Source organism: Lytechinus pictus, chromosome 6, assembly GCF_037042905.1.
Source record: "Lytechinus pictus isolate F3 Inbred chromosome 6, Lp3.0, whole genome shotgun sequence".
NCBI lineage: Eukaryota > Metazoa > Echinodermata > Echinoidea > Temnopleuroida > Toxopneustidae > Lytechinus > Lytechinus pictus.
The window spans coordinates 15,505,836-15,530,771 of record NC_087250.1 but is presented as its reverse complement, the minus strand read 5'-3'; the positions used below and the strand labels follow the sequence as shown (position 1 = coordinate 15,530,771).

At 40.9% G+C, this 24,936-nt stretch overlaps 1 protein-coding gene across 1 annotated transcript; it reads right to left on the bottom strand.

The window, feature by feature from the left end:
- Positions 1–2,057: 2,057 nt before the first annotated feature.
- LOC129263235 (cytochrome P450 2D14-like) lies at positions 2,058–21,029 on the bottom strand. The gene is made up of 5 exons (XM_054901155.2): positions 20,816–21,029; positions 12,772–13,195; positions 11,639–12,156; positions 4,251–4,719; positions 2,058–3,243 (listed from the first exon to the last, which is right to left on the bottom strand). The coding sequence occupies exons 2-5, from the start codon at positions 13,157–13,159 to the stop codon at positions 3,071–3,073; spliced, it is 1,548 nt and encodes a 515-aa protein (XP_054757130.1). The 5' UTR covers positions 13,160–13,195; positions 20,816–21,029; the 3' UTR covers positions 2,058–3,070.
- Positions 21,030–24,936: the final 3,907 nt, after the last annotated feature.

Below are 24,936 nucleotides of genomic sequence, written 5' to 3'. Positions count from 1 at the left end.
AAATTTTTAAGGTTAAATATAGAAAATTAACCGTAATTTGGCAAGTGTTGAAAAGTCGTGACATAAATATGAATTAATGGCAGAATTCTAGTGGATAGGTGTAGGATATAGAATGATAGGTTTAAGATTAGGATAGGACTGAAAAGGATAATATGATTTGTGGGATAGAGTTGTAAAGATCAGCTTGACCTTGAAACCAAATGATATTTTGAAAACATTAACCTGAAACGTCAAAAAGAAACCATATTTGCGAGATCTTCTTAACATTAAAAAAAAAACAATTTTTAGAACATTAAACGTAAACAACACTGTTTTCAAAAAAAAATGTTTAAATTATATTAAAATGTATGGTATCAGAAATGATTATAAACGTTTTCAAACATTAACTTAAAACAGAATAAAGATATCATTGCAACATTTTATTATTATTATTAAAATACATTGGGAAAATAAGTTAAAAATGATTTTAGATGTTGCAGCTAAACGTTAGGAAAATGTTTTATAGCAATGAGAAAACCCTACATTTTCATATGATTTTAACATTTCCCTAAAACATTTTCAGGATGTTTGACCAAACATTTTTATGATAGTACGGCCATGTTACGGACCTGCTGATGCCTGCGTATATTTGGATAATAAAAATGCATAATTTTTACCCGCAATAACAACAGTTGAGCAAAAGTTAAGGCGCAGTCACAAAGTGCTCTGCGTCAACGGTTGCGTCAAAAAATCAACTTTTCTGTGGATCTCCTCGGATCCCTTCACTGCAAAAACTCCGGTGTTGATTTAACACCAGCCCGGAATCTATACATGTCCACACCAGAGAAGTACTGAAACAACACCAGTTTGGAATCAAACCGATGCTGTTTTAATACTAATTGGTGTTGTACAAACACCTATATGGTGTTAGACCAAAACGAAACTGGTGTTCTTTAACACTTCTCTGGTGTAGACATATATAGATTCCGGGCTGGTCTTAAATCAACACCAGTGTTTTTGCAGTGTTCCCATCACCACTTTTTTATCATATAGGCCTACCTCCTGAAAGAGATGCGGACGATGCGTATAGATACGTGTTGATGCAGATTCCTGCGTCCACTTGCAGATAATTGCCACCTTTCGCAATCATCACGGACGCTAATATTAGGGTCCCCTAACACAAAAGTTGACGCTTAATCATACACTTGATTTTTAAGATTGATTGTACATTATAGTCAATAGAATCAAACGTAGGAAACTGCTCTACAATCAATGCTAAGATTTGTGTTACAGGGGGTTACAGGCCCTACAGATCTGCTTTTCGTGTGCAAAATTCTTTCCCGCGACACCCGCGCGCCATACATGCATGTATTACGACTGATGGCTGGAGATATTCGAAATGCAGGACCTAAAATAGAATATGACATGGATAAGAAAGTGGTTTTTCAAACAAATCGAGTACATATTTAGTGAGAAAAAAACTTACTAAATTAAGGCTTAGATATAGATCATTACAGTCCATCGAATCGATATTGCATTTAATGTGGATTATTGGTGGATAACTGGCAATTGATTCCATGGGTCAGATCAACTCTCTAGCCGAACCCATTTCGCATATGTACACAGCGTATGCAATACGTTTGCATGCGGGTTTCTTTTGTTCACACCTTCTACACAAACGATACGCCTCTAGCACACGATGTAAAGGGTATCATGTTTTACTTTCCCCAGAAATGGGGGTTAGATTCAAATTCCGGGGGGACCACTTCCATTGATGAGTGGATACCAGGCACGACCATGGGGTTTCGAAAAGTACCCTAAACAAGGGAAGCAAGTCTTTTCCAGATTATGAAAATGCATCTTTTAACAATTATTTGGCTTGTGAAACCCTACAAGTATTGGAAATATATCCCTTTTTCAGTATTTTAATCATCGTTTTTGACACCTTTATAACGTTACATAGGCCTATACGGAACGTACTTACCCACTCTTTCCCTTTTTACGCGTTGTTGCGCCTGGTATCCACTCTTCAATGAAATTGGGCCCCCCCCCCCTTGCGGCCTCTCGAGCTCTGTTTCCGTTCCAGATGCGAAACGAAAAAAAATCTCATGTCACACAATTTGCATTGCAGGACAGAGTTTTAAGACCATGACTACGGGCCAAAAAGTCTCTTCTAAAATCAACTAACGTCGTAAATAGGCGTTCGCGTTCTTCCAACGAAAGGTCGGGAATCTTGCGAATTGATGCGGAAGGTTAAGGATGGTTACGGAATACGGATTGTTTAAAAAAATTATGAACAAGGCTCGGAACATCCCCTGCCCAAACAGTGTATGACAAAATAACTTTATACCTTCAAAATAATGACCCTTCAAACGTACGATTTCAATGAAATACTGAACTATATAACTAAAAACAGACATTATTTTCAATTCAAATAAAAATAAAACGCAAACATACGATTACTAATCGATATATATGTAAAACATTAATGTTAAAAAGAAGAAAAATAGGAAAACGGAGAAAGCTACCGTAAGTGGCCGTGTGACCTATAATGCAATAGACCAGTTCGTAGTTACTCATGGACAATTTTCGGTCAAATGACCTTTCATTTCTTTCATTATGATAGGCAGATTTCAAAGCAAAATATTAGGTAAGCTTGCCTTACATAGTAGGATGAAGAAATTGAATAGACCAGGTGACTAGAATAGCACACCAATGAACACTTTATGAAGGTATTTGTTGCATTCCTACTTTGAATGCATATCATAGCATGTTGCACAATGTACTTGGCAAACTGTGAAAACCAGTCGTTCGTGGACGCGTTGTTGTTTTTTGTGGATGTAAATGAAAACCACAATTCAAAAGAATATATGAATGATCAAGACATCAAAGTTGGAGCTCATCTCATTAGATTTTAAACCACCATGTCACTTAAGTACAAATGACCTTCCTCTGATCATGCGTAGAACCTTTTGATCATGCACAGAAAGGAACTACGAACTGGCTTATTGTGCGTTGTAGCGCTTTTAAACTCATATCTTGTCTGCATCGGTCGAGTGGCCTCGCCGTCCAACCTTAATGGATTACCCTCCTACCCCCGGGGTATGGCGCGGATCTCGAAGGGTAACGGGTGTAACACCAAGGTTCCAGTACAACCCATGGAGAAGGGCGTGACCTCTTCGTAAATAAAGCGATGGAGAAGATGCGTCATGATAACGAAGAGCTCTGTCCGGGCTAAATGCTCTCCCACGCAAATCCGTCGACCTGTGATAACAATGTGACATCGGAGAACAAACTTTTCAATTTGTAATGGCGTATCACTGCATGACGAACATATATATGGAATTTGAATTAAAATTCACTTATTAAAGGACAAGTCCATCCCAACACCACGTTGATTCGAATAAAAAGAGAAAAATCCAACAAGCATAACATTGAAAATTTCATCCAAATCGGATGTAAAATAAGAAAGTTATGACATTTTGAAGTTTTGCTTAATTTTACAAAATAGTTATTGCACATCTGGTCGGTATGCAAATGAGGGAACTGATGACATCACTCACTCACTTATTTCTTTTGTATTTTATTATATAAAATATGAAATATTCTAATTTTCTTATCATTGTCCTGTGAAACAAAGTTTTAATTCTCCCTGAACATGTAGCATTACCGTTGTTTAACATGTTATGGGTCAGTCAAGTTGGTCCTAATTGTCAAATCTGTAAAAATTGAAATATTGTATAATTCAAACAGTAAAAAACAAAAGAAATAGTGAGGGACATCATCGATTCTTTCTTTTGCATGTGGCCAAATTGTGTATATAACTATTTTGTGAAAAATAAGCGAAACTTTAAAATGTCATAATTTTCTGATTTTGATGAAATTTTCAGCATTTTGCTTGTCTGATTTTTCTCTATTGATTCAAATCAAAAATTTAATGAGGTGGACTTGACCTTTAACTAGAGTGAGGTTTATTGACGGATTCGAAGCTATATGAACGATTCGAAACTGCAAATAAATTATTAATAAAAAAATCAAGCCTTAATTTACTTTACTGAAAGCGAGTTGGTTTGACATAGATTTCAAAGCTTGTATGATGATGATTAAGGTGTAAATTGTCTCGCGCATGTTCAGTTAAAAATTATTTACCCCCCCCCCCCTCACTTCCACCACCACCACCAAAGTTAGTTCCCCATCTGAACATGGCACCGGCCTTAATCGTAGCTACCATTCGTTTAAAACAATATTTAGTAATACATTTGGCCACTCACCGACACCAAATTTCATCATCTTGTTTTCCAAGTTCACGTCAAATGATCCTGTGTCGTCGATGAATCGCTCAGGACGGAACACTTCCGGGTCTTCCCAGGTCGCCTCATTGCACGCCAGCCACGAGGCGTTTACTGACACGAAGCTCCCTTTTGGAACGTGGTATCCTCTGACCTCGCAGTCGCTGTCAACGACATGGGGTAGCTGGGTGGAAATCATCCGGGAGATTCGATAACACTCAGCTATGGTTGCCATCACGAAAGGGAGGTCGTCGCCGTCGCTCAGGAGTGGCATGCGATCACGTCCTACGACGTCGTCGAGTTCGGCTTGGAGCTTCTCCTGGACGTCCCGGTGGTGGGAGAGGAGTCGAATGATCCAACATATGCTGCAGCTCACGGTGTCGAATCCCGCGAAGCAGAGATCGAATACAGTCTGAAAGAGGTTAGGATCCGTGAAGACGTGATTCTTGCCCTGTTTGGGGGAAATCATTCAAAGACTTTCAGAATCAACTAAAGAGAGTTAGACATATAGTTCTAACTGAAAGAGACTATAAGAATTTCTTCTCTCGAGTCTTTTTTCCTGCTCTGCTATACATTCGCCAACTCAAGTTACTGCAACCTTCCCTCATCTCTCCAACTAGTTTCTCAACTTTCAACCTTAAAGGTCAAGTTCACCCCAGAAGAATATTGTTTTGAATAGATAGAGAAAAATCAAAATAGCAGAACGCTAAAAATTTCATCATAATCGGATGTAAAATAAGAAAGTTATGCCATTTTAAAGTTTCGCTTATTTTTTCACAAAAAAGTGATATGCACAACTCAGTGACATGCAAATGAAACAGACGATGATGTCCTTCACTCACTATTTCTTTTGCTTTTTATTGTTCGAATTTTACAATATTTAACTTTTTACAGATTTGACAATAAGGACCAACTTGACTAAACCATATAGTATTAAACAATGCTAATTCCACATGTACAGGGAAAAATTAATCGTTATTTCACTTGGCAATGAGGAGAAAATTAGAATATTTCACATTTCATATAACAAAATACAAAAGAAATAGTGAGTGGGTGACATCATCAGTCTCCTCATTTGCATACCGACCAGGATGTGCATATTACTGTTTTGTGAAATTAACCGAAACTTTAAAATGTCATAACTTTCTTATTTTACATCCGATTTTGATGAAATTTTCAGTGTTGTGCTTGTTGGATTTTTCTCTTTTTATTCAAATCAAATTTTTGTTAGGGTGGACTTGTCCTTTAAAGCTCTGCTGATTTTCACTCTTTTTAAGGACTATCGTCCTCTATAAGGACTATACCCATTGCCGAAAGAAACTCTGCTTTACAATCTACCACCTTCTTGCCCTCTCCACTTCAATTCTATACACCTCTCTATGACTCAGACCTACGGAAACCACAAGGTGTACCTTACCCAGGTAACAAGCCAACGTTGGCTCTACGTTGAAAACTTGAAAGTCGTTGGACGTTGGAAAAACCTGATGGATTAACGTTGAATCGACGTTGGAAACTAGTTTGATGGAAAGATGATGGACAATCAACAATGACATGACGTTGGCAACGTTGGAAACTTGTTAGTTGGAGAGTTGTTGGACAGAGTCGACAATGTCATAACGTTGGAAACACGTTTGATTGGATAGTTGTTGAACAGCCAGCAAAGGTACAACGTTGGCAACGTTGGAAACTAGTTCGCTGGAAAGTTGTTGAACAACCGACAATGGCACAACGTTGACAAAGATGGAAACTAGTTTGTTGGAGATTTGTTGGACGGTCGACAATGGCACAACGTTGGAAACAAGAAAGTTGAAGAGTTGTTGGACAGTCGACAATGTCACAACGTTGGAGACACGTTTGATTGGATAGTTGTTGAACAGCCAGCAAAGGCACAACGTTTGCAACGTTGGCAACGTTGGAAACTAGTTCGCTGGAAAGTTGTTGAACAATCAACAATGACACGACGTTGGCAACGTTGGAAACTTGTTAGTTGGAGAGTTGTTGGACAGTTGACAATGGCATAACGATGAAACATGTTTAATTGGATAGTTGCTGAACAGCCAACAATAACACAACGTTGGCAACGTTAGAAACCAGTTCGATGGAAAGTTGTTGATCAACCGACAATGAGACAACGTTGACAAAGTTGGAAACTAGTTTGTTGGAGATTTGTTGGACGGTCGACAATGGCAAAACGTTGGGAACTAGTAGTAGGTTGGAGATTAGTTGGATAGTCGACGATAACACAAGGTTGGCAACGTTGGAAACTAGTCCGATGGAAAGTTGTTGAACAACCAACTATGGCACAACGTTGTGCCATAGTTGGTTGTTGGCACAACGTTGACTGGGCGTTGTGGCGTGCGCCTGTAATCCAAGCTACGTGGGGAAGTTACAAATTGATGCAGAGGTTCGAGGTTCGAGCCCTGGTCACGTCTTTCGGATGGTGACGTTAAAGGTCGGTCCCAGACGTAAATAATCATATCTGATTGATACACGTCTGATAAAACTCAAATATACACATACACACTCAAAGCTAGAAACTAGTTCGATGGAGATTTGTTGGATAGTCGACGATGGCACAACGTTGGAAACTGGTAGATTGGAGATTAGTTAGATAGTAGACAATGACACAACGTTGATAAAGCTTGAAACTAGTTAGATGGAAAGTTGTTGAACAACTGACACTGGCACAACGTTGGAAACTGGTAGGTTGGAGATCAGTAGGATAGTCGACGATGACACAACGTTGGCAACGTTGGAAAGTTGTTGAACAACAGACAATGGCACAACATTCGAAACTAGTGTGTTGGAGATTTGTTGGACAGCCAACAATGTCACAACGTTGGAAACGTGTTTGATTGGATAGTTGTTGAACAGCCAACAAAGGCACAGCGTTGACTACGTCGGAAACTAGTTCGATGGAGAGTTGCTGAACAACCGATAACGGAACAACGTTGGAAACTATTTTCTTGGAGATTTGTTGGACAGTCGACAATGGCACAACGTTGACAAAGTTGGAAACTAGTTTGATGGAGAGTTGTTGAACAACGGACAATGGCACAAAGTGGACAGCGGAATTGGAATAGTTTATTGGAGAGTTGTTGACAGTTAACATTGACACAATGTTGGAAACTATAGTTTGTTGGATATTTGTTTGACAGTCAACATAATATCCCGGCATAATATACACAGTGTTGAGAATGTTAGAAACTGGCTCATTGGAGAATTGGTATATAGACGACTACTCGCATAATTTCCAATGGGGCCAAGGGGTCGATCAAGTAAGTTTGCTCTTCTATCCATGTCACCCTTGGTATCCCCCAGCAATAAGGGGAAAAGAAATGGAGAGAGAAGGAAAATAATGGGAAGGGAAAGAGGAACTAAAACTAAGGGGAAAACATAAATAAAGATTTGGTCGATCAATAGAGAGGCTGCATGCACCGGGGGATGCAAATGTCGATTAATATAGAAAATAAAGGAGAAAAACAAGAAAACAAATGTAGTTCAAGACCAGAATTTCCAGAAACGCCATCGTCCTTTGCAGCTGGCTAGGCCTCTCACAGCAAGTACGAGATATATATAGGCCTACCGTCACATAGCTAGAAGAAATTGAAGAAGGAAATACAAGCATCAAATGTGCCTATTTAAGAATACCATACTATTCTGATGCGCAGAATTAGTCGCGACGCGTCGACGTCAGACTCCTTCTTCTGTGTAGTCTGCTTCCTTCAATTTTGAACTTGAAGAATCTGGCAGAATTTGGACTGGATATAGACAATTAAATTCCTGAATATCTAGTGATCTGGAACAGTACCTCTAAGTTGCATATTTAGGACCTACAATCTACAGTGGAATTTTCTTTGCACTTGCAGATAATCGGTAACTGCAACCGTTGATCCCCTCCGAAAGATCCCGGAGTCAGCTTATGTGCGCGTACAGTCCGACGCTAGTATTTTCGTGTAATTACTTAACAACAGTCACTGCACAGTAAACATATAACTAACCTCGACCTCGTACTTGTGTGAGTGACTAATACTAACCTCGCAATACGTGAGTGGGAACGAGTATGCGATACCAAGGGCAAGGCAACAGTCATTGGGAGATTTCAATAATTTCAAGTACAGTGTTGAAATCTGGTGTTGGTGTTGTGACAACACCTACTTGAATCAGGCTGGTGTTGAGATTGACCTCGGAAAATATGATGTATTTCCGGCAGTTTGTGTTGAACACTGCACTGCGGCTGCATGGTGTTGATGATCTACATGCAATTTCCTCATTCAGCAACACCGACCCCCAGGGATTGGGAGAATCGTGATTTTTTTAAATTAAAGTTCAGTGTTGGTGTTGATGAACTGTAGCTCACGAACAGGGGGCGAACACGACGAACCATCTCCGTAAAATTATCTTTTACATTTAAGATAAGAGCAAATCATTAGAGTTTTAATACATTTCAATGAAAAATAATTTTACGCTTGGTGTTGGAGCTCAGTTCAGCAGCGGCCCTTTCGCGCTCTCAACACCGTACACCGTACTTGAAATCACCCAATGACTTGCTACCTGGCATTCCTGCCTTATTTATTATACGCTGCCTGGAATTGACCTGGTCGGTCCTGCATGGCCTAGCCAGGACCGAGTGTTTTCCAACTGCAGTCAAACCTGTAGTTGCTACGTGAGGCATGCTTACATTTGACGCTGAAATATCATTTAAGAGTTATGGCAGGAGCGAGACTAGGCCATGGCCATGCATATTGAGATATCAGTTGACCTCTATCTTAATAAAAAAAGAGGCGCTCTTTAGTTACAGTAGGCAGTAGCTACGTTACTCTGAGTGAGGCCAAGTTACGCGACCTCCTTTTTAGATTTTGTTAATACTGAGAGACTGCAATTACACATGTGAGTTTTTGTGATGATTACTGACGTTGCAATTGGCATTGCATACCGAGTCATTAAACAATTGTAGACAGAAACAGAGATTGCAACTCGCAAGAAAATGTAATACATCTTAATTCTTAATACATATGCATATGTTTTTGGGGTATTAGTCTTGTTTGAGAAAAAGAGGATGTCAAAAAAGTTTGAATGCTACAAAGGCCTCGATAAATATCACATGTAATTCTCTTGATTCCTCTTAATTATGTGAAGAGACTTGTAACAGAAAGAACGAAAAGAAATGAATAGTTGTAATAATAGTTGTAATGTTTTTTTGACAGAATCATGAACAGGTTACAGATGATGATGGCACAGTGTTGAAAACTGTTTGATGGAGATGGCGCATCGTTGGATTTGTTTAAAATTAGACCAACAAAGAATCAACGTTACAACAACATTTAACCGATATTAGACAAACATTGAAACATTGGAACATTACGCCAGCGTTGGACTAACATTGGACTAACGTTGAATCAACTTTCCATCAACATTGGACCAACATTAGACCAACGTTGGATTAACGTCACCCAACGTTGGACCAACATTGGACAAACGCTGCCATACCTGCCTCATCTGGACATAATGATTAAGCACTCATGAATATTCATTACATCAGTAAATGACCAAAATTTTAGGTAATATTGCTATAATAATGAGAGTATTTACGTTTATTCAATATTTCCACCATGAAAAGTTTCAGAAAAGTATGTGGCTCCATTACCATATCATTTATAATCAAAACATATTACTCTAAGTGAAATTTTCAAGGTTAAGTGTGGAAAATGATATTAACTGTATTCTGCCAAGTATAGCAAAGTTGCTCTATATATAGGAGTCACTGACAGGATTCAGTGGATAGGTGTAGGATGATAGGAATAGGATGAAGGATTAGGATGTAGGATTTTAGGATAGGATAAGACATGATGATAAAGATTAGAGTGTAGAGTTGTAATGGTGGACTTCACCTTGAAACCAATTAATGTTTTGTTAATTACTGCCATACGTTGGAGCAATGTTGGAGCAACGTTGTGACAACTTTATAACAATGTTGGAGCAATGTTGCCAGACAACGTTGGAGCATTGTTGCTGGACAGCGTTGAACCAACGTTGTAAACATAGTTGGACTGACGATGTATGTATGTGCACGTCCATCGCTGCTTCAACGTCGCCCATCAACGTTGCAGCAACGCTGTTATTAATGACTCAGCCGACATTATACCAACGTTGGAGCATTGATGGTGGACAACGTTGAACTGACGTTGGAAATGTTGTTGGTCTGACGATGCATGGACGTGCACTTCTATCGATGATGCAACGTTGCTTACCAACGTTGAGGCAACGTTGGGAAAAAATTCCCAACGTTTGTCCAACGCTGTATTGTTACCTGGGTAAGCTCTCCTGAGGAGGAAATTCTATACTGAGTAATACACTTAGCCAAATACACCGTCATGTACGTTTGAATACCGGCCCTGTCGTCCTTGCATTTGCAGGACAGTCTTTTACGACGGGCCCAAATGTCTCTTCAAGAGCAACTACAGTCGTAAAGGTCCGTTCGCGTGGCGCAACGAAAGGTCCGGTATATCATTCTGAATAGGTGTTTGGTCTAAACACATTCATGTGGCCAAAGATAGTTCCAACCAACGTCACCAATTTCGGCAAATGTGCCGCAAATCCTGACATCTGATGTCATAAGACGGGAACGGTACGTACCGCGAGTCGTAAATAGTACAAAAGTATATGGCTTGATGGGCGGGGGTTGAATCAAACGCATGGCAAACAGTGCGCGTAGACACATTGTGATCAATCGCCTACATATATATCTCAATGGAAGACCGATTCCTTATTGTCATTCATTCGATTATATTTCACATTTTTCGTTTAATACTGATGACAGATATAAACCAAATATATACGGCCTTCGATCGGAGGTGTGGCGAAACTATGGCCCGCTTAGTGAGGCGAATGTGACCATTTTCCTTTGGGTCTGATCCCCTCAAGAAAATAGTCGCATTCTGGGGTTGCCTCGGGACCCATAGTTCCAATCGCCTCTTCTGGTGGCCGTATATAATTTGTGTTCATTATTTTCATCTCGCTCGGCCCTACTCATGCTGGAAAGAACCGTGTCCAATTACAGTGTGTTCAAAGTGTACAGTGGTACAGAGTGTGATCTCATCTTCACACTCTCAAATTTGAGCTTTTTTCACAGTGTGAATCTTTTTTTTTCACATAGTCCACTATGTAAGCACACTCTACGTATACCTGTAAATGTAAATCACAACTTTACTCAGTCCACTATGTGAACACGCTTTGAATACACCGTGAGAAACAGTTCTTCCGACCAGTTGGGAAGATTTTTCGTGTGTTGTCATAATGCTCAACCAAAGACGAGAAAATGAGTGTCTTCTAAAACACGCTCATTGTTTTTTTCGGGTTTTCGGACTCACCTCCTTTTCCCTGAGTTTCTGCTGCTCTAGGAAGGACTGTACGATGTTCTGTTCGCTTTCTGTCGTCTTCTTCCTGATGTCCAAAGACCTACGGGTTTCATCCACCGTGTCCCTTATGAAGCGGAACAATTTAGAAATAGACCGGTAGCCATTCCTATTTGATTTAACGGGAACCGAAGCAACCAACGGGATATGGTAGTTGTTTGTGAGTGCGCCAAGATAGTCAAAGATGTCCTGTGAAGTCTTTACCAGAGCCACAAACTCTTGATCTTCGTACTCGTATGTCTTCCCCATTACAATAGTGGTGGTGATGTTAGCGACAGTGGCGTAGATGTTTCCCTGCGGTTCAAAGGGCTTGCCTTTGTGACTGGAGAATTCATCAACGAGGCGCGTTGCCTGAGATGCCACAACAGGTTCAAAGCTTGAGTAGTAGCTCTTGAAGTTCCGCAGGACGTGTTGGACGAACTTTCGCAGATTCTTCCAGTCGAGATCGGCTTTGCATCCAACTATACCAAGATCTGAAAAAATAGAGTTCGTGTTATAGGGTAAGAGTTATGGCGGGTTTTTTCCTTCGGTGTTGTATCCAACAATACCAAGGTCCAAAGGACAAACCTTGATATGGCATATCCTGAAAACTAAATCTACACTACAAACCACAATCTAGTGCGAATGTGAGATCACCAAGCACAAGTGGGGACCGTGATGCGTTGGCAACGCATGCTGTTCACGTCAGTCATCACATTTCGTTCCTCCAAACGGAAAGTGGCTATTATATATATATATATATACTGAACCCTAAGAATTTTGTGAACCTGAACACACAGCATACGTTATTTCGAATGGCATACCAATGACTGATTCGCAGACGGTTTGCATCTGTGATTGCGCGGTGACACCGCATTTTCTCACATGAAAAATGCTCCTCCGCATATATCTATGTATGTATAAGGGAAGGGTTAGAGTTGATGTGAGAGGGTTTTTGGTTCAGAATTATGTGAGGATTAAGATTACCAAAGGGTGAGTCATGTGAGGGTTGGTTTTGTATCTCTGGATTATGCGTGGCTTGAGGTGTCTATTTTCAGTGGGAGCAACTATCACAGGAGAAAATGCCATGTATGTAACTACACCATTACCTGTGTTGGATCTTCCAAGGGCTTTGTTGCAGAGAAGGATAGGGATTCGGTCGTGGACATGATTCCCAGCTGCATAAACCTCGCGGATGATATCAGGGTTGTTCAGGAAAACAAAACGAGATCCCAACAGCTTGTACATGAATATTTCGCCGTATTCCTTCGCCCATTTCTCGTGGATCTCCCTCGGGTCCAGTTTAGAGAAGAGAAACTCGAGAGTGCTTCCTATGATTGGAAGACCTCTTGGACCAGGAAGAGGGCGCCCTTTCGTTTTGCCGGAAGTTCGTTTCAAGAAGAACAGCAGAAGGATGGCCAGTGTGACTGCGTAGAGTGGAATAGAACCATTCGTCCAGGAGGAGGAGGTTGTTGCTGATGGTAATGGGGAATCCATAATTAAGCCCACGGATCGTTTACCACCTATATAGTTCTATAAAGACAACAAAAATGGTGACGAGCTAACCAAGCACCATTACTCAGACTCACATATATACACACCATCCACACTCACCCTACCCACAGACACACACATACAGTCAGTCGGGACTCACTTATCATCAATTGACAAATTGTGAACAAATTTTTTACGTTTTACATCCTTTTTGCATCTGCAAGTGCAGTGGGACCGATCCTTAACCGGTAACGATCCTACCGCACCCCCCACACACACACCCCACTTGAGTTTTTGCATTTATTGTAAAGTAAAAATTAATTTACAATACATAATCGTAATACGTAATATGGCAATAAAATACATTGCAATGTGACACAACTAGAACACAGAAGCAATATAAACATTTAGACATAAATGCAACATGTAAGCATAAGAAAATGCAGCGGCAAACGATTTAAGCAAAAGATATGCTTGAGTAATAACAGCCGGACGGAAGCGTTGTACAAACAATGGCGTAGCTACGGGGGGGGGCATGGGGGGCACGTGCCCCCCCCCCCCTGAGATTTGGTGTGCCCCCCCAGGTGCCCCCCCTGAAAAAATTGGCAGAGCAACAAAAAAAAGGGAGAAAGAAGAAAAGAAAAAAAAGAAAAAAGAAGAAAGACAGAAGAACAAAAAGGAAGAGGAAGATAAGAGGAGGAAGACGAGTGAATGAAATAATGTGAGGGGAAGACTTGCAAAAAAACAAATCTTTCATGTTACCATATAAAATTTTTGCTTGCGCTTCGCGCCAGAATTGCCTGTTCGATGAGATTCATATCTTGCTCAATAGGCTGATATGGAGCAAGTTTTGAAGTCTATATACAAAACATATTTTAGCTCGGACATCGAGCTTTCATTGTTTTTTTTTCATTTACAAATTTAAGTGCTCTGTAAAATGTTTGTTTTTATGGTCTACATATCAGCATTTTAAGCTCACGCTGCGTGGTCACATTGTTTGATTTGCCAATTTCATATTGTCTAGGTGTATTCCATTATGTTTCATTAAACAAATGTATTCAGAATGCCCAGATTCTAGGTCTAAATCTAAAACATGCGCGATGGCCTACATGTTCTTTATTTAAAATGTACTTAAATTATCCAGTTTCACGTCAGAATATCAATACTTGTCTGCTCACGCTTCATGATCGCATTATTAATGATACCCAATTAACTATATCCTATTTATGATTTACAAAATATGAATAGAGTGTCCCGCTTTTAGGTCTGAAATCTCAATTTTCTAACCTCTGGCGCTTCGCGCTCGCATCAATTGTTTAGTTACATACCTATCCCATTTATTAATACAAAAAGTGCTTCGCGCTCGCATTTTTGAAATATATACCGTCTTCGTGGGTAACTGTAAGCAGTCCTTAACAGGTCCCTTTTCGATAATGCTAGAACAGTTAATAAAAATTTCTGCTCGCGCTTGGCGTTCGCAGTAACCATCTAGTTACATACGAATCTTGTTCAGGATCACACATAACATTGCCCAGAATATTAAATTTTCAGGACAAAATACATAAAAGTAAAAAAAAAAAATCGCTCGCGCTTCGCGCTCGCACTTTTTATAAGGCTTATTTCATGTTAATGTTGTTTTATAAGAATAAAACTAAGAAGTGACTGATTGGGGAAAATATAGGTGAAGATAATTTCGGGCACCGTCCCCTATTGGCGAAAGTCGGATCCGCCCTTGTGACACATACACACACACACCGAAAAAATGGTGCCCCCCCCTGAAAAAGCAAGGACCCCCCAGTGCCCCCCCAGGAAAAAAATCCTAGCTACGCCACTGTGTACAAATCATGCGTTTACCGTTTACTATATGAAACAGGTGAGTTTTTAAAAGAGATAAGGATTTGATTAGCATGTTTAACTGGATAGGAGACGACCCCGGTTGTTAAGAAAAAATCAAATGAACATAAGGCAGGATATTAGGCCTACTTATTACATTATTTCGAATGGCATACCAATGACTGGAAAGAAAACCCAGCTAGCCATTCCAGGTGGCCCACCAGCGTCCTAAAGGTGGCTGTTTCTGCGGCCCACGTGAGAGGGCTTCTGGTGGGCCGCAGCCGGGCTTGCAGATGCTTATGCTGGTGGGCCACTTGGCAGTTTACAAGCGGTATAGATGTGGGCCACCTGCGGCTGCTTGTTGGCTAAAAAGGAGTAGTTGTTAGGTAACATGGAAGTTGCATGCTGGTGGCATTGGAGGAGGGCCACCCGCGACTAGCTGGTGGCATGGAAGTGGCAGGTAAGTTGGTAGCAGCGGCCTGCTAGTGGCAATGAGGTGGCACAAAAGTGGCTAGAAGGTGGTAAATGTGATATTTGGGAGAGCCAAATCAACTGTTTCTTTCTTAAAAATTGAGTGGCTCTGAAAAGAGCCGTTGTCTCCGAGATGGAATTCCATCTATCAGGATGTGGGATATTTGGTGACATGCAGCCTTGGTACCTTCCGAAATTAACGGCGCGCTTAGCAAGCTCACCAGGGAGAAGCAGATCGCAGCAGTACTTCGGGGATTGAAACGGTGCTCTTGCGGCTGTTGTGTGTGGTATAGACGTGAGGCTTCACCAGCGACACGCTTGAACACACTGTTAACAAAGCTGGTCATGTGCGTGTTCATGATGGACTTACTCTAGCCCTTCTTGAAATTTAATGCCAGTGTCAGGATGAACTTGCTTCAACACTTTGTAGATTTAGATTCTATAGTTTTTCACATCGACGTCGACTCTCATAGCTACGTCACGACGCTTGCTGGCCTTTCCTCCCCACTTGGCTCCCTTGCCCCCCTTCTGGGGCCTCGCTTGGTTTGATTACGCTTGGTAGGACCTGTCTGTGACGACGGCATATTGATTGCTGCTGGTGCTAGAATGATAATGGCAAAGTACCGATGATCGACGCGATAACAGATGATGTAAGCAAATGAGGAATCCGCATCACCGGTAACGCCCAGAAATCCACCAATCAAAACTTAGCTCGAACAACTTCTAGCCAATCAACGTTCGATTAAAATGTGCGCTTTATTATTTTATGGATTCGCGAACTGAGCACCGTTCCATGCCGTAATCGGAAGGCGTGACGTGAGGACTCGGCGCCAAACTTTTACATAACTTTGGTTTCTTATAATCATTGGCGGCGGGAAAAAAAATTAGGAGGGACCACCAAAAAAATTTGACAAGCAAAAAAAAAAAGTTATCAACCAAAATTTAGGGGGGTCCCACAACAATTTTAGGGGGTCTACCTTAAGGTCCCCCCTTCCCCCCGCTTCCGCCGCCTATGCTTATGATTATATCGCATGTAGATCTCGGCACCAAATAAAGCAGGCAAAAACAGTTTTAAGGTCTTAGTGCACAAAAAGAATATAAATTATATCTTTCCTTTCCTTCCCCTATTTCATTCCTGTCACTATTTTCTTTTTCCCCCTTTAGATGGAAGCGCCGCACAGTGGGCCAGAATGAGTTGAAAGTGCGCCAAAATTACATTTCGTGTTATATTTTTATTTTAACATGTTGATTAAGGGTAATTTTGGGCGTAGAATCGACTGAACATAATTTAAAGCCGATATGACGTCACTTTGATGCCAAATTTTGATTGGCTACTTAAAACCTATCTGTGAAAAGACAAATTACGCTAAACAATGTGTAGAATATAAACTTTGTGTTATGTGTTACTTTAAGATTGACCAGAGTGAATGTTGATTTATGCTTCTCACATGCCTAACAAGTGTGTATGAGATCTTGAAAATAATTGTATGGCATCAAAATGATCATTACATTTAAAAAAATACTTAAAAATCGGAAAAAAATATTAACCATGCTTTATCGAGCGGTGTAGACAGAGTATATAACACCACGAATGTTTTACTATGAGGAGGGTTTTGGGCTGAAATTATTCTACAAGTAACTTTTATCTCTGAAAGAGGAGCGGGTAGCCCTTATATGCGTTACCAACCTTTATTTTGTTTTTCAAACACATCGAGTACATATTGAGTGAGGAAAAAGTTACTGAATTAAGGCTTAGATATAGATCATTACAGTCCATCGAATCGGTATTGCATTTAATGTGGATTATTGGTGGATCACTGGCAATTGATTCCATGGGTCAGATCACCTCTCCAGCCGAAACCATTTCGCATGCGTTGATATGTACACAGCATATGCAAGAGGCCCATACATTGTGTGCTAGAGGCATATCGTTTGAGTAGGAGTAAACAAAAGAAAAAAAACCCCTCAAAATCGACTGAAATTCAGACGTATTTGCGGGTTTTTTTCTTGTGTTTACTCCTTCTACACAAACGGTATGCCTCTAGCACACAATGTAATGGGCATTATGTTTTACTTTCCCCAGAAATGGGAGATTAGATTCAAATTCCCGGGGGGACCACTTCCATTGATGAGTGGATACCAGGCACGACCATGGGGTTTCGAAAAGCACCCTAAACAAGGGAAGCAAGTCTTTTCCAGATTATGAAAATGCATCTCTTAACAAGTATTGAGCTTGTGAAACCCTACAAGTATTGAAAACATATCCTCCTTTTCAGTATTTTAAACATCGTTTTTGACACGTTACATAGGCCTATACGTTACGCACTTGCCCACTCTTTCCCTTTTTACGCGTGGTCGCGCCTGGTATCCACTCTTCAATGGAAGTGGGCCCCCGGGCGGCCTCTTGAGCTCTGGGAGGAACCAAATGTGGCTTTGGAAAGTCGTCCTAAATCGGATATATCGCTGTTTTCATAGTAGCAACCAGAGTTTTGCACACGAAATGCAAATTGGATGTTTCCGTTCCAGATGCTAAACGAAAAAAAATCGCATGTCACACAATTTGCATTGCAGGACAGAGTTTTACGACCATGACGACGGGCCCAAAAGTCTCTTCCAAAATAAACTACCGTCGCAAATAAGCGTTCGCGTTCTCCAACGAAAGGTCGGGAATGAACGGCAATGTACACCCCACACCATGTACACGATGCGCTGGGATGACTGCGAGGTATAAACATGACAGTTTTTTTAACAGGTTTTGGGGGTGTTGTGTCAAGTAAAACCGGCTCTAACATGAAAACGGGCAGCTAAATTTGGTATCGACTTAAAGCTTAGACATCTGGCAAAATGATGATGATAGAATTTAAACGGAAATTCACGGAAATTTAAACGTTTCTAATGTAAATGCAAAAAAAATGGATTATCAGCCTATTTCGAGGAATAATTATCATATAAACCTCCTGAAATGTGTATTTTATCTACTTTGAACCATTTCACACGAAAAAAGAATATATCAGGATTATGTGGGTGCCATTTCAGATTCCTGCATGAAAAACCTCCTGTGAAATGGCTTGTTTTTCAACTAAGTTGTCATATACGCGGCATTTCGCAAAATGTCACATTTTACGATTTGAGGTAGGAAATTTACAACCTTTATGCAAATTCCCGAATGAAATATTTTGCTGAAGTATTCTTCAAAGTGTTGTCTTTCAGCTGGGCATGACAAAAAATTTAAAATCTAAAATTGCCCAAAATTACTTTTGGCGCACTTTTGTTTCGCCCCGGCCCACTGTGCGCCGTGGTGTAGCGGTTCTGACTCTCGCCTTGTAATCAGAGGGTTGTGTGTTCGAATCCCACCATGGCCTAGCGTCCTTTGGCAAGGCGTCAATCCACAATTTGCCACTCTCCACCCAGTTGTTAAATGGGTACCCGGTAGGATGCGAAAGCCTGTGTAGTATGCTTAGCAATTGAGTCTTGGAACTCTTGTTGGAATGCTCCCCAGGGAGTGGAGAAGGTGCCTACGTTGTATGCGGGTACGCAAGGATCCGATGACCGGGGTAATATTATATATGTAAAGGCCACCGCACACCTTACGACTGTTCGCGATCCGATTTTGGAACAAATCGCATTTTGCTCATTTTCTGAAAATGTGAATGGAACATATAATTTCATTTGAGGTTGAAATTAATTGAAAGAATACTAAAATAACCATTTTGAAAGATTGCAAGCCTTTATTTTGGAGTAAAAGCCAAATTAGTTTCAAATCGTAGCCAATCGTACGACTGCTATGACGTCATTACGACTAGATAATATTAAATTCGCTTTTATTGTAAGAAGGATGATAGCATAGTCACAGATTTGAATATAGGTATTCGTACGATGATTTAGAACATTACACAGTAAGATATTCCAAGTCTCAATATTAGCATCACATTTTATTCTGAAATCGGGTCGCAGACCAATCGTAAGGTGTGCGGTCGCCTTAAAGCGCTCAGAGACGTCGTTCCGATGTGTTAAGCGCTATATAAATGCGGAATATTATTATTATATCTGCATGGGGCCTGTTTCATAAGGAGTTGCAACTGTTGTACCTTTACCATTAGTTCATTCATCTCAACATAATATTTTGACGGAATCATTTGATATAAGGAAAAACTAACGAAAACAAAATCATGTACGATCCATGCAAAATCCACACAATATTCGCTCTACTAAATATCACATTTGCCACTTTCTAGCCACCTTGATGCCACCTCATTGCTATCAGCAGACCACTGCTACCAACTTACCTGCCACTTCCACGCAACCAGCCGCAGAGATTGCCGCTTTTAGGCCGCTGATGGGCCACCTAGAATTTAAACGCCGGCTCGGAAGTGACCCGCTTGTTCCAGTTTGCTTCGTACACCAGGCGCAACAATGTCGGTGGGCCATCAGTGGCTGCAGCGGCAAACAGCTGCCGCCTGTAGCCACCGTAAATGTACCTGCGGGCCGCCGTACGATCCAGGTAAAATCCACACAATCGTATTACAAACGCCGGCCCGGAGGTGGCCCGCTTGTTCCAGTTTGCTTCGTACACCAGGCGCAACAATGTCGGTGGCCATCAGTGGCTGCAGCGGCACAGGAACGGCAAACAGCTGCAACCTGTCGCCACCGGTGACCGCAAAAGTACCTGCGGGCCGCCGGAACATGCTGGCTGGGAACCTCCCCGGTTGTAAAAAATGAACATCGGAACAAGAATAATATTTTCAAATAGAGCGGGTTACGAAATGGTGTGTCTGATGATACCAAAAAAAATAACTATCATTTTCACCATTTTGGGGGAGTTTACATCAAACTGCATTCATGGCATTAGGAGCTGCTCGTCGGTGACGTCACAAAATAAAAACTTTTAAAATTCATATACTACTCCGTTGTTCTTTGACCTGTTTGTATAAAACTTTCGGCAATATTTTTTTCTATTTCCTCTGCTTTTATTCAAACCATCCTATATCCTGACGGTGAACTTCCCCGTTAGAACATTTTATTTTCCAATCCATATTTCTAGGATTGTAAGGTATTACTTCCCAAAAAATATTTCTCAGTAACATAGCTCTTTGGGTCATTCATGGAAAACTGCAGTAGGTAAATGACAATGATAATAATAAGCACCATCATTATATTACTAATAATAATGTTGATGATAATAAAAATGATAGTATTAACAAAATAATGCTAATCGTAATAGCAATGAATAATGGTATAATACGAATATTTCGTTTCATTTCGCATATATAATTTTAACCTTAAAAATAAATATCCATAACATTTAATTTATTGAATTACAAATCAATGGGAAAAATCATAATTATGCAAACTTACCGATCAGTTGTGCTCTCGAGAACCCAGTTGAATTATTTGTGTCGAGGGTGCAATGATCATTCGAACGACACCCTTGAAATCGTGAAAATATGTTCACGTGATTCAGTCATGTGACATACTGAAGAAGAAAAAGTCGACTTCAAGTGCCACCTTACAAGTGGAAGGTAGAGGACGTTATCAACGTACGACACGAAAAGTGGGTACATATCTGCAGTTACTTGGACCTTGACCCAGAGGAGACAAATCATTGGAGGGGCACAGTCACTAGCGTACCTACGGGGGGGGCAGAGGGGGCAGTCTGCCCCCCCCGACGAGCCACAACCCATGCAAAGGACGTATCCCTGCCCCCCTGACGAACTTGAAGACCTTTATTGCCCCCCCCCCCCTGACGAGCTTGAAGACCTTTTTTTTTTTTTTTTTTTTTTTGCTTGTCAAATTTTTTTCTGGTACGAAATCCTTCATTTGTGATTGAAGACCTTTTTTTTTTCTTTTTTTTTTTTGCTTGTCAATTTTTTTGGCGGACGGTTTTGCCCCCCCCCCCCCTGTGAAAAATCCCAGGTACGCGACTGGGCACAGTGTTGTTCACATACAATACAGTGCCGCTCCAATCAATTGTCTCCTCCGGGTCACGGCCCGCCACTGCTTCTGGATATAGAATAAGTAACCACCCAGGTAACAAGCCAACGTTGGCTCCACGTTGGAAACTTGAAAGTCGTTGGACGTTGGAAAAACTTGATGGATTAACGTTGAATCGACGTTGGAAACTAGTTTGATGGAAAGATGATGGACAATCAACAATGACACGACGTTGGCAACGTTGGAAACTTGTTAGTTGGAGAGTTGTTGGACAGTCGACAATGTCACAACGTTGGAAACACGTTTGATTGGATAGCTGTTGAACAGCCAGCAATGGCACAACGTTGGAAACTAGTTCGCTGGAAAGTTGTTGAACAACCGACAATGGCACAACGTTGACAAAGTTGGAAACTAGTTTGTTGGAGATTTGTTGGACTGTCGACAATGGCACAACGTTGGAGACTAGTAAGTTGGAGAGTTGTTGGACAGTCGACAATGTCACAACGTTGGAGACACGTTTGATTGGATAGTTGTTGACAGCCAGCAAATGCACAACGTTGGCAACGTTGGAAACTAGTTCGCTGGAAAGTTGTTGAACAATCAACAATGACACGACGTTGGCAACGTTGGAAACTTGTTAGTTGGAGAGTTGTTGGACAGTCGACAATGGCACAACGATGGAAACTAGTAGGTTGGAGATTAGTTGGATAGTCGACGATGACACAAGGTTGGCAACGTTGGAAACTAGTTCGATGGAAAGTTGTTGAACAACCAACTATGGCACAACGTTGTCAAAGGCTAGAAACTAGTTCGATGGAGATTTGTTGGATAGTCGACGATGGCATGCACAGCGTTGGAAACTGGTAGATTGGAGATTAGTTAGATAGTATACAATGACACAACGTTGATAAAGCTAGAAACTAGTTAGATGGAAAGTTGTTGAACAACTGACACTGGCACAACGTTGGAAACTGGTAGATTGGAGATCAGTAGGATAGTCGACGATGACACAACGTTGGCAACGTTGGAAAGTTGTTGAACAACAGACAATGGCACAACATTGGAAACTAGTGTGTTGGAGATTTGTTGGACAGCCAACAACGTCACAACGTTGGAAACGCGTGTTTGATTGGATAGGTGTTGAACAGCCAACAAAGGCACAGCGTTGACTACGTCGGAAACTAGTAGTTCGATGGAGAGTTGCTGAACAACCGACAAAGGAACAACGTTGGAAACTATTTTCTTGGAGATTTGTTGGACAGTCGACAATGGCACAACGTTGACAAAGTTGGAAACTAGTTTGATGGAGAGTTGTTGAACAACGGACAATGGCACAACGTGGACAGCGTAATTGGAATAATTTATTGGAGAGTTGTTGGAAACTATAGTTTGTTGGATATTTGTTTGACAGTCAACATAATATCCCGGCATAATATACCCAGTGTTGAGAACGTTAGAAACTGGTTAATTGGAGAATTGATAATGATATACAGACGACTACTCGCATAATTTCCAATGGGGCCAAGGCCAGGGGGGGGGGTCGATCAAGTAAGTTTGCTTGTCTATCCATGTCACCCTTGGTATCCCCCAGCAATAAGGGGAAAAGAAATCGAGAGAGAAGGAAAATAATGGGAAGGGAAAGAGGAACTAAGTCTAAGGGGAAAACAAAAATAAAGATGGGGTAGAATAGAGAGGCTGCATGCACCGGGGGATGCAAAATTAATGTGTCGATTAATATAGAAATTAAAAGAGAAAAACAAGAAAAAAATGTAGTTCAAGACCAGAATTTCCAGAAACGCCCTCGTCCTTTGCAGCTGGCTAGGCCTTTCACAGTAAGTACGAGATATGTCATAGGCCTAACGTCACATAACTAGAAGAAATTGAAGAAGGAAATACAAGCATCAAATGTGCCTATTTAAAAATACCATACTATTCTGATGCGCAGAATTAGTCGTGACGCCGGACTCCTTCTGTCATGTCTGTGTAGTCTGCTTCCTTCAATTTTGAACTTGAAGAATCTGGCAGAATTTGGACTGGATATTACAATTAAATTCCAGAATATCTAGTGATCTGGAACAGTACTTATAAGCTGCATATTTAGGACCTAAAATCTACAGTGGAATTTTCTTTGCACTTGCAGATAATCGGTAACTGCAACCATTGATCCCCTCCGAAAGATCCCGGAGTCAGCTTCTGTGCGCGTACAGTCCGACGCTACTATATTCGTGTAAGTAGTAGTAAAGTAGTACTTAACACCAGTCACTGCACAGTATAACATATGGCAGTGTATCCTATTAGTATTACCGGACACCTTTATTTCAGTGCTTTAAAAATGACGATTAACCACAATACACCACACTTCATCATTCGATCAAAGGAGCGGACGAGACTGAAATTCGGCAAAATCAGGCCCATTTTTTCATCAGAAAATATATCAATTGTTAATGCAAAACTACCTTATATGATATTTTAATCATTTTCTGTCATTTTAGAGATAAATAAGGTAAAAGTTGGATTTTTCGCCTTGTTTTAGCAATCTTGTTCTATGTATTGCTCTGTGAAATTGAATTGCGGAAGTCTTACGGTACGAAATTGTTTTCGTACGCAGTACTATGCGCGTCCGGAATCATGATAGTGTCCGGTAATACAATACGTAACTATAGGCCTACTAACTAACCTCGTAATTAGCTTGTGTGAGTGACTAATACTAACCTCGCAATACGTGTGAGTGGGAACGAGTATGCGATACCAAGGGCAAGGCAACAGTCATTGGGTGATTTTATTAATTTCAAGTACAGTGTTGAAATCTGGTGTTGTTGTTGTGACAACACCGTACTTGAATCAGGCTGGTGTTGAGATTGGCCTCGGAAAATATGGTGTATTTCCGGCAGTTTGTGTTGAAGGCTGGTGTTGATTGTCATCTGCTGAACCCAACACTGCACTGTGGCTGCATGGTGTTGATGATCTACATGCAATTTCCCGATTCAGCAACACCGACCCCCAGGGATTGGGAGAATCGTGATTTAAAGTTCAGTGTTGGTGTTGATGAACTATAGCTCACGAACAGGGGGCGAACACGACGAACCATCTCCGTAAAATTATCTTTTACATTTAAGATGAGAGCAAATCATTAGAGTTTTAATACATTTCAATAAAAAATAATATTACGCTTGGTGTTGGAGCTCAGTTCAGCAGCCCTTTCACGCTCTCAACACCGTACACCATACTTGAAATCACCCAATGACTTGCTACCTGGCATTCCTGCCTTATTTATTATACGCTGCCTTGAATTGACCTGCTTGGTCCTGCCTGGCCTAGCCTGGACCGAGTGTTTTCCAACTGCAGTCAAACCTGTAGTTGCTATGTGAGGCATGCTACACTTGACGCTGAAATATCATTTAATAGTTATGGCACGAGCGAGACTAGGCCATGGCCATGCATATTGAGATATCAATTGACTTCTATCTTAATCAAAAAGAGGCACTCTTTAGTTACAGTAGGCAGTAGCGACATTACTCTGAGTGACGCCAAGTTACGCGACCTCC

Bases quoted from the DNA above. Each gene is read 5' to 3' on its own strand.
- LOC129263235 (XM_054901155.2), bottom strand. From the start codon at position 13,159: ATGGATTCCCCATTACCATCAGCAACAACCTCCTCCTCCTGGACGAAT. The intron at 12,157-12,771 runs GTAATGGTGTAG...CTATTTTTTCAG, and splicing joins CCTTGGAAGATCCAACACAG to ATCTTGGTATAGTTGGATGC. The intron at 3,244-4,250 runs GTGAGTGGCCAA...TTGTTATCACAG, and splicing joins GATGATGAAATTTGGTGTCG to GTCGACGGATTTGCGTGGGA.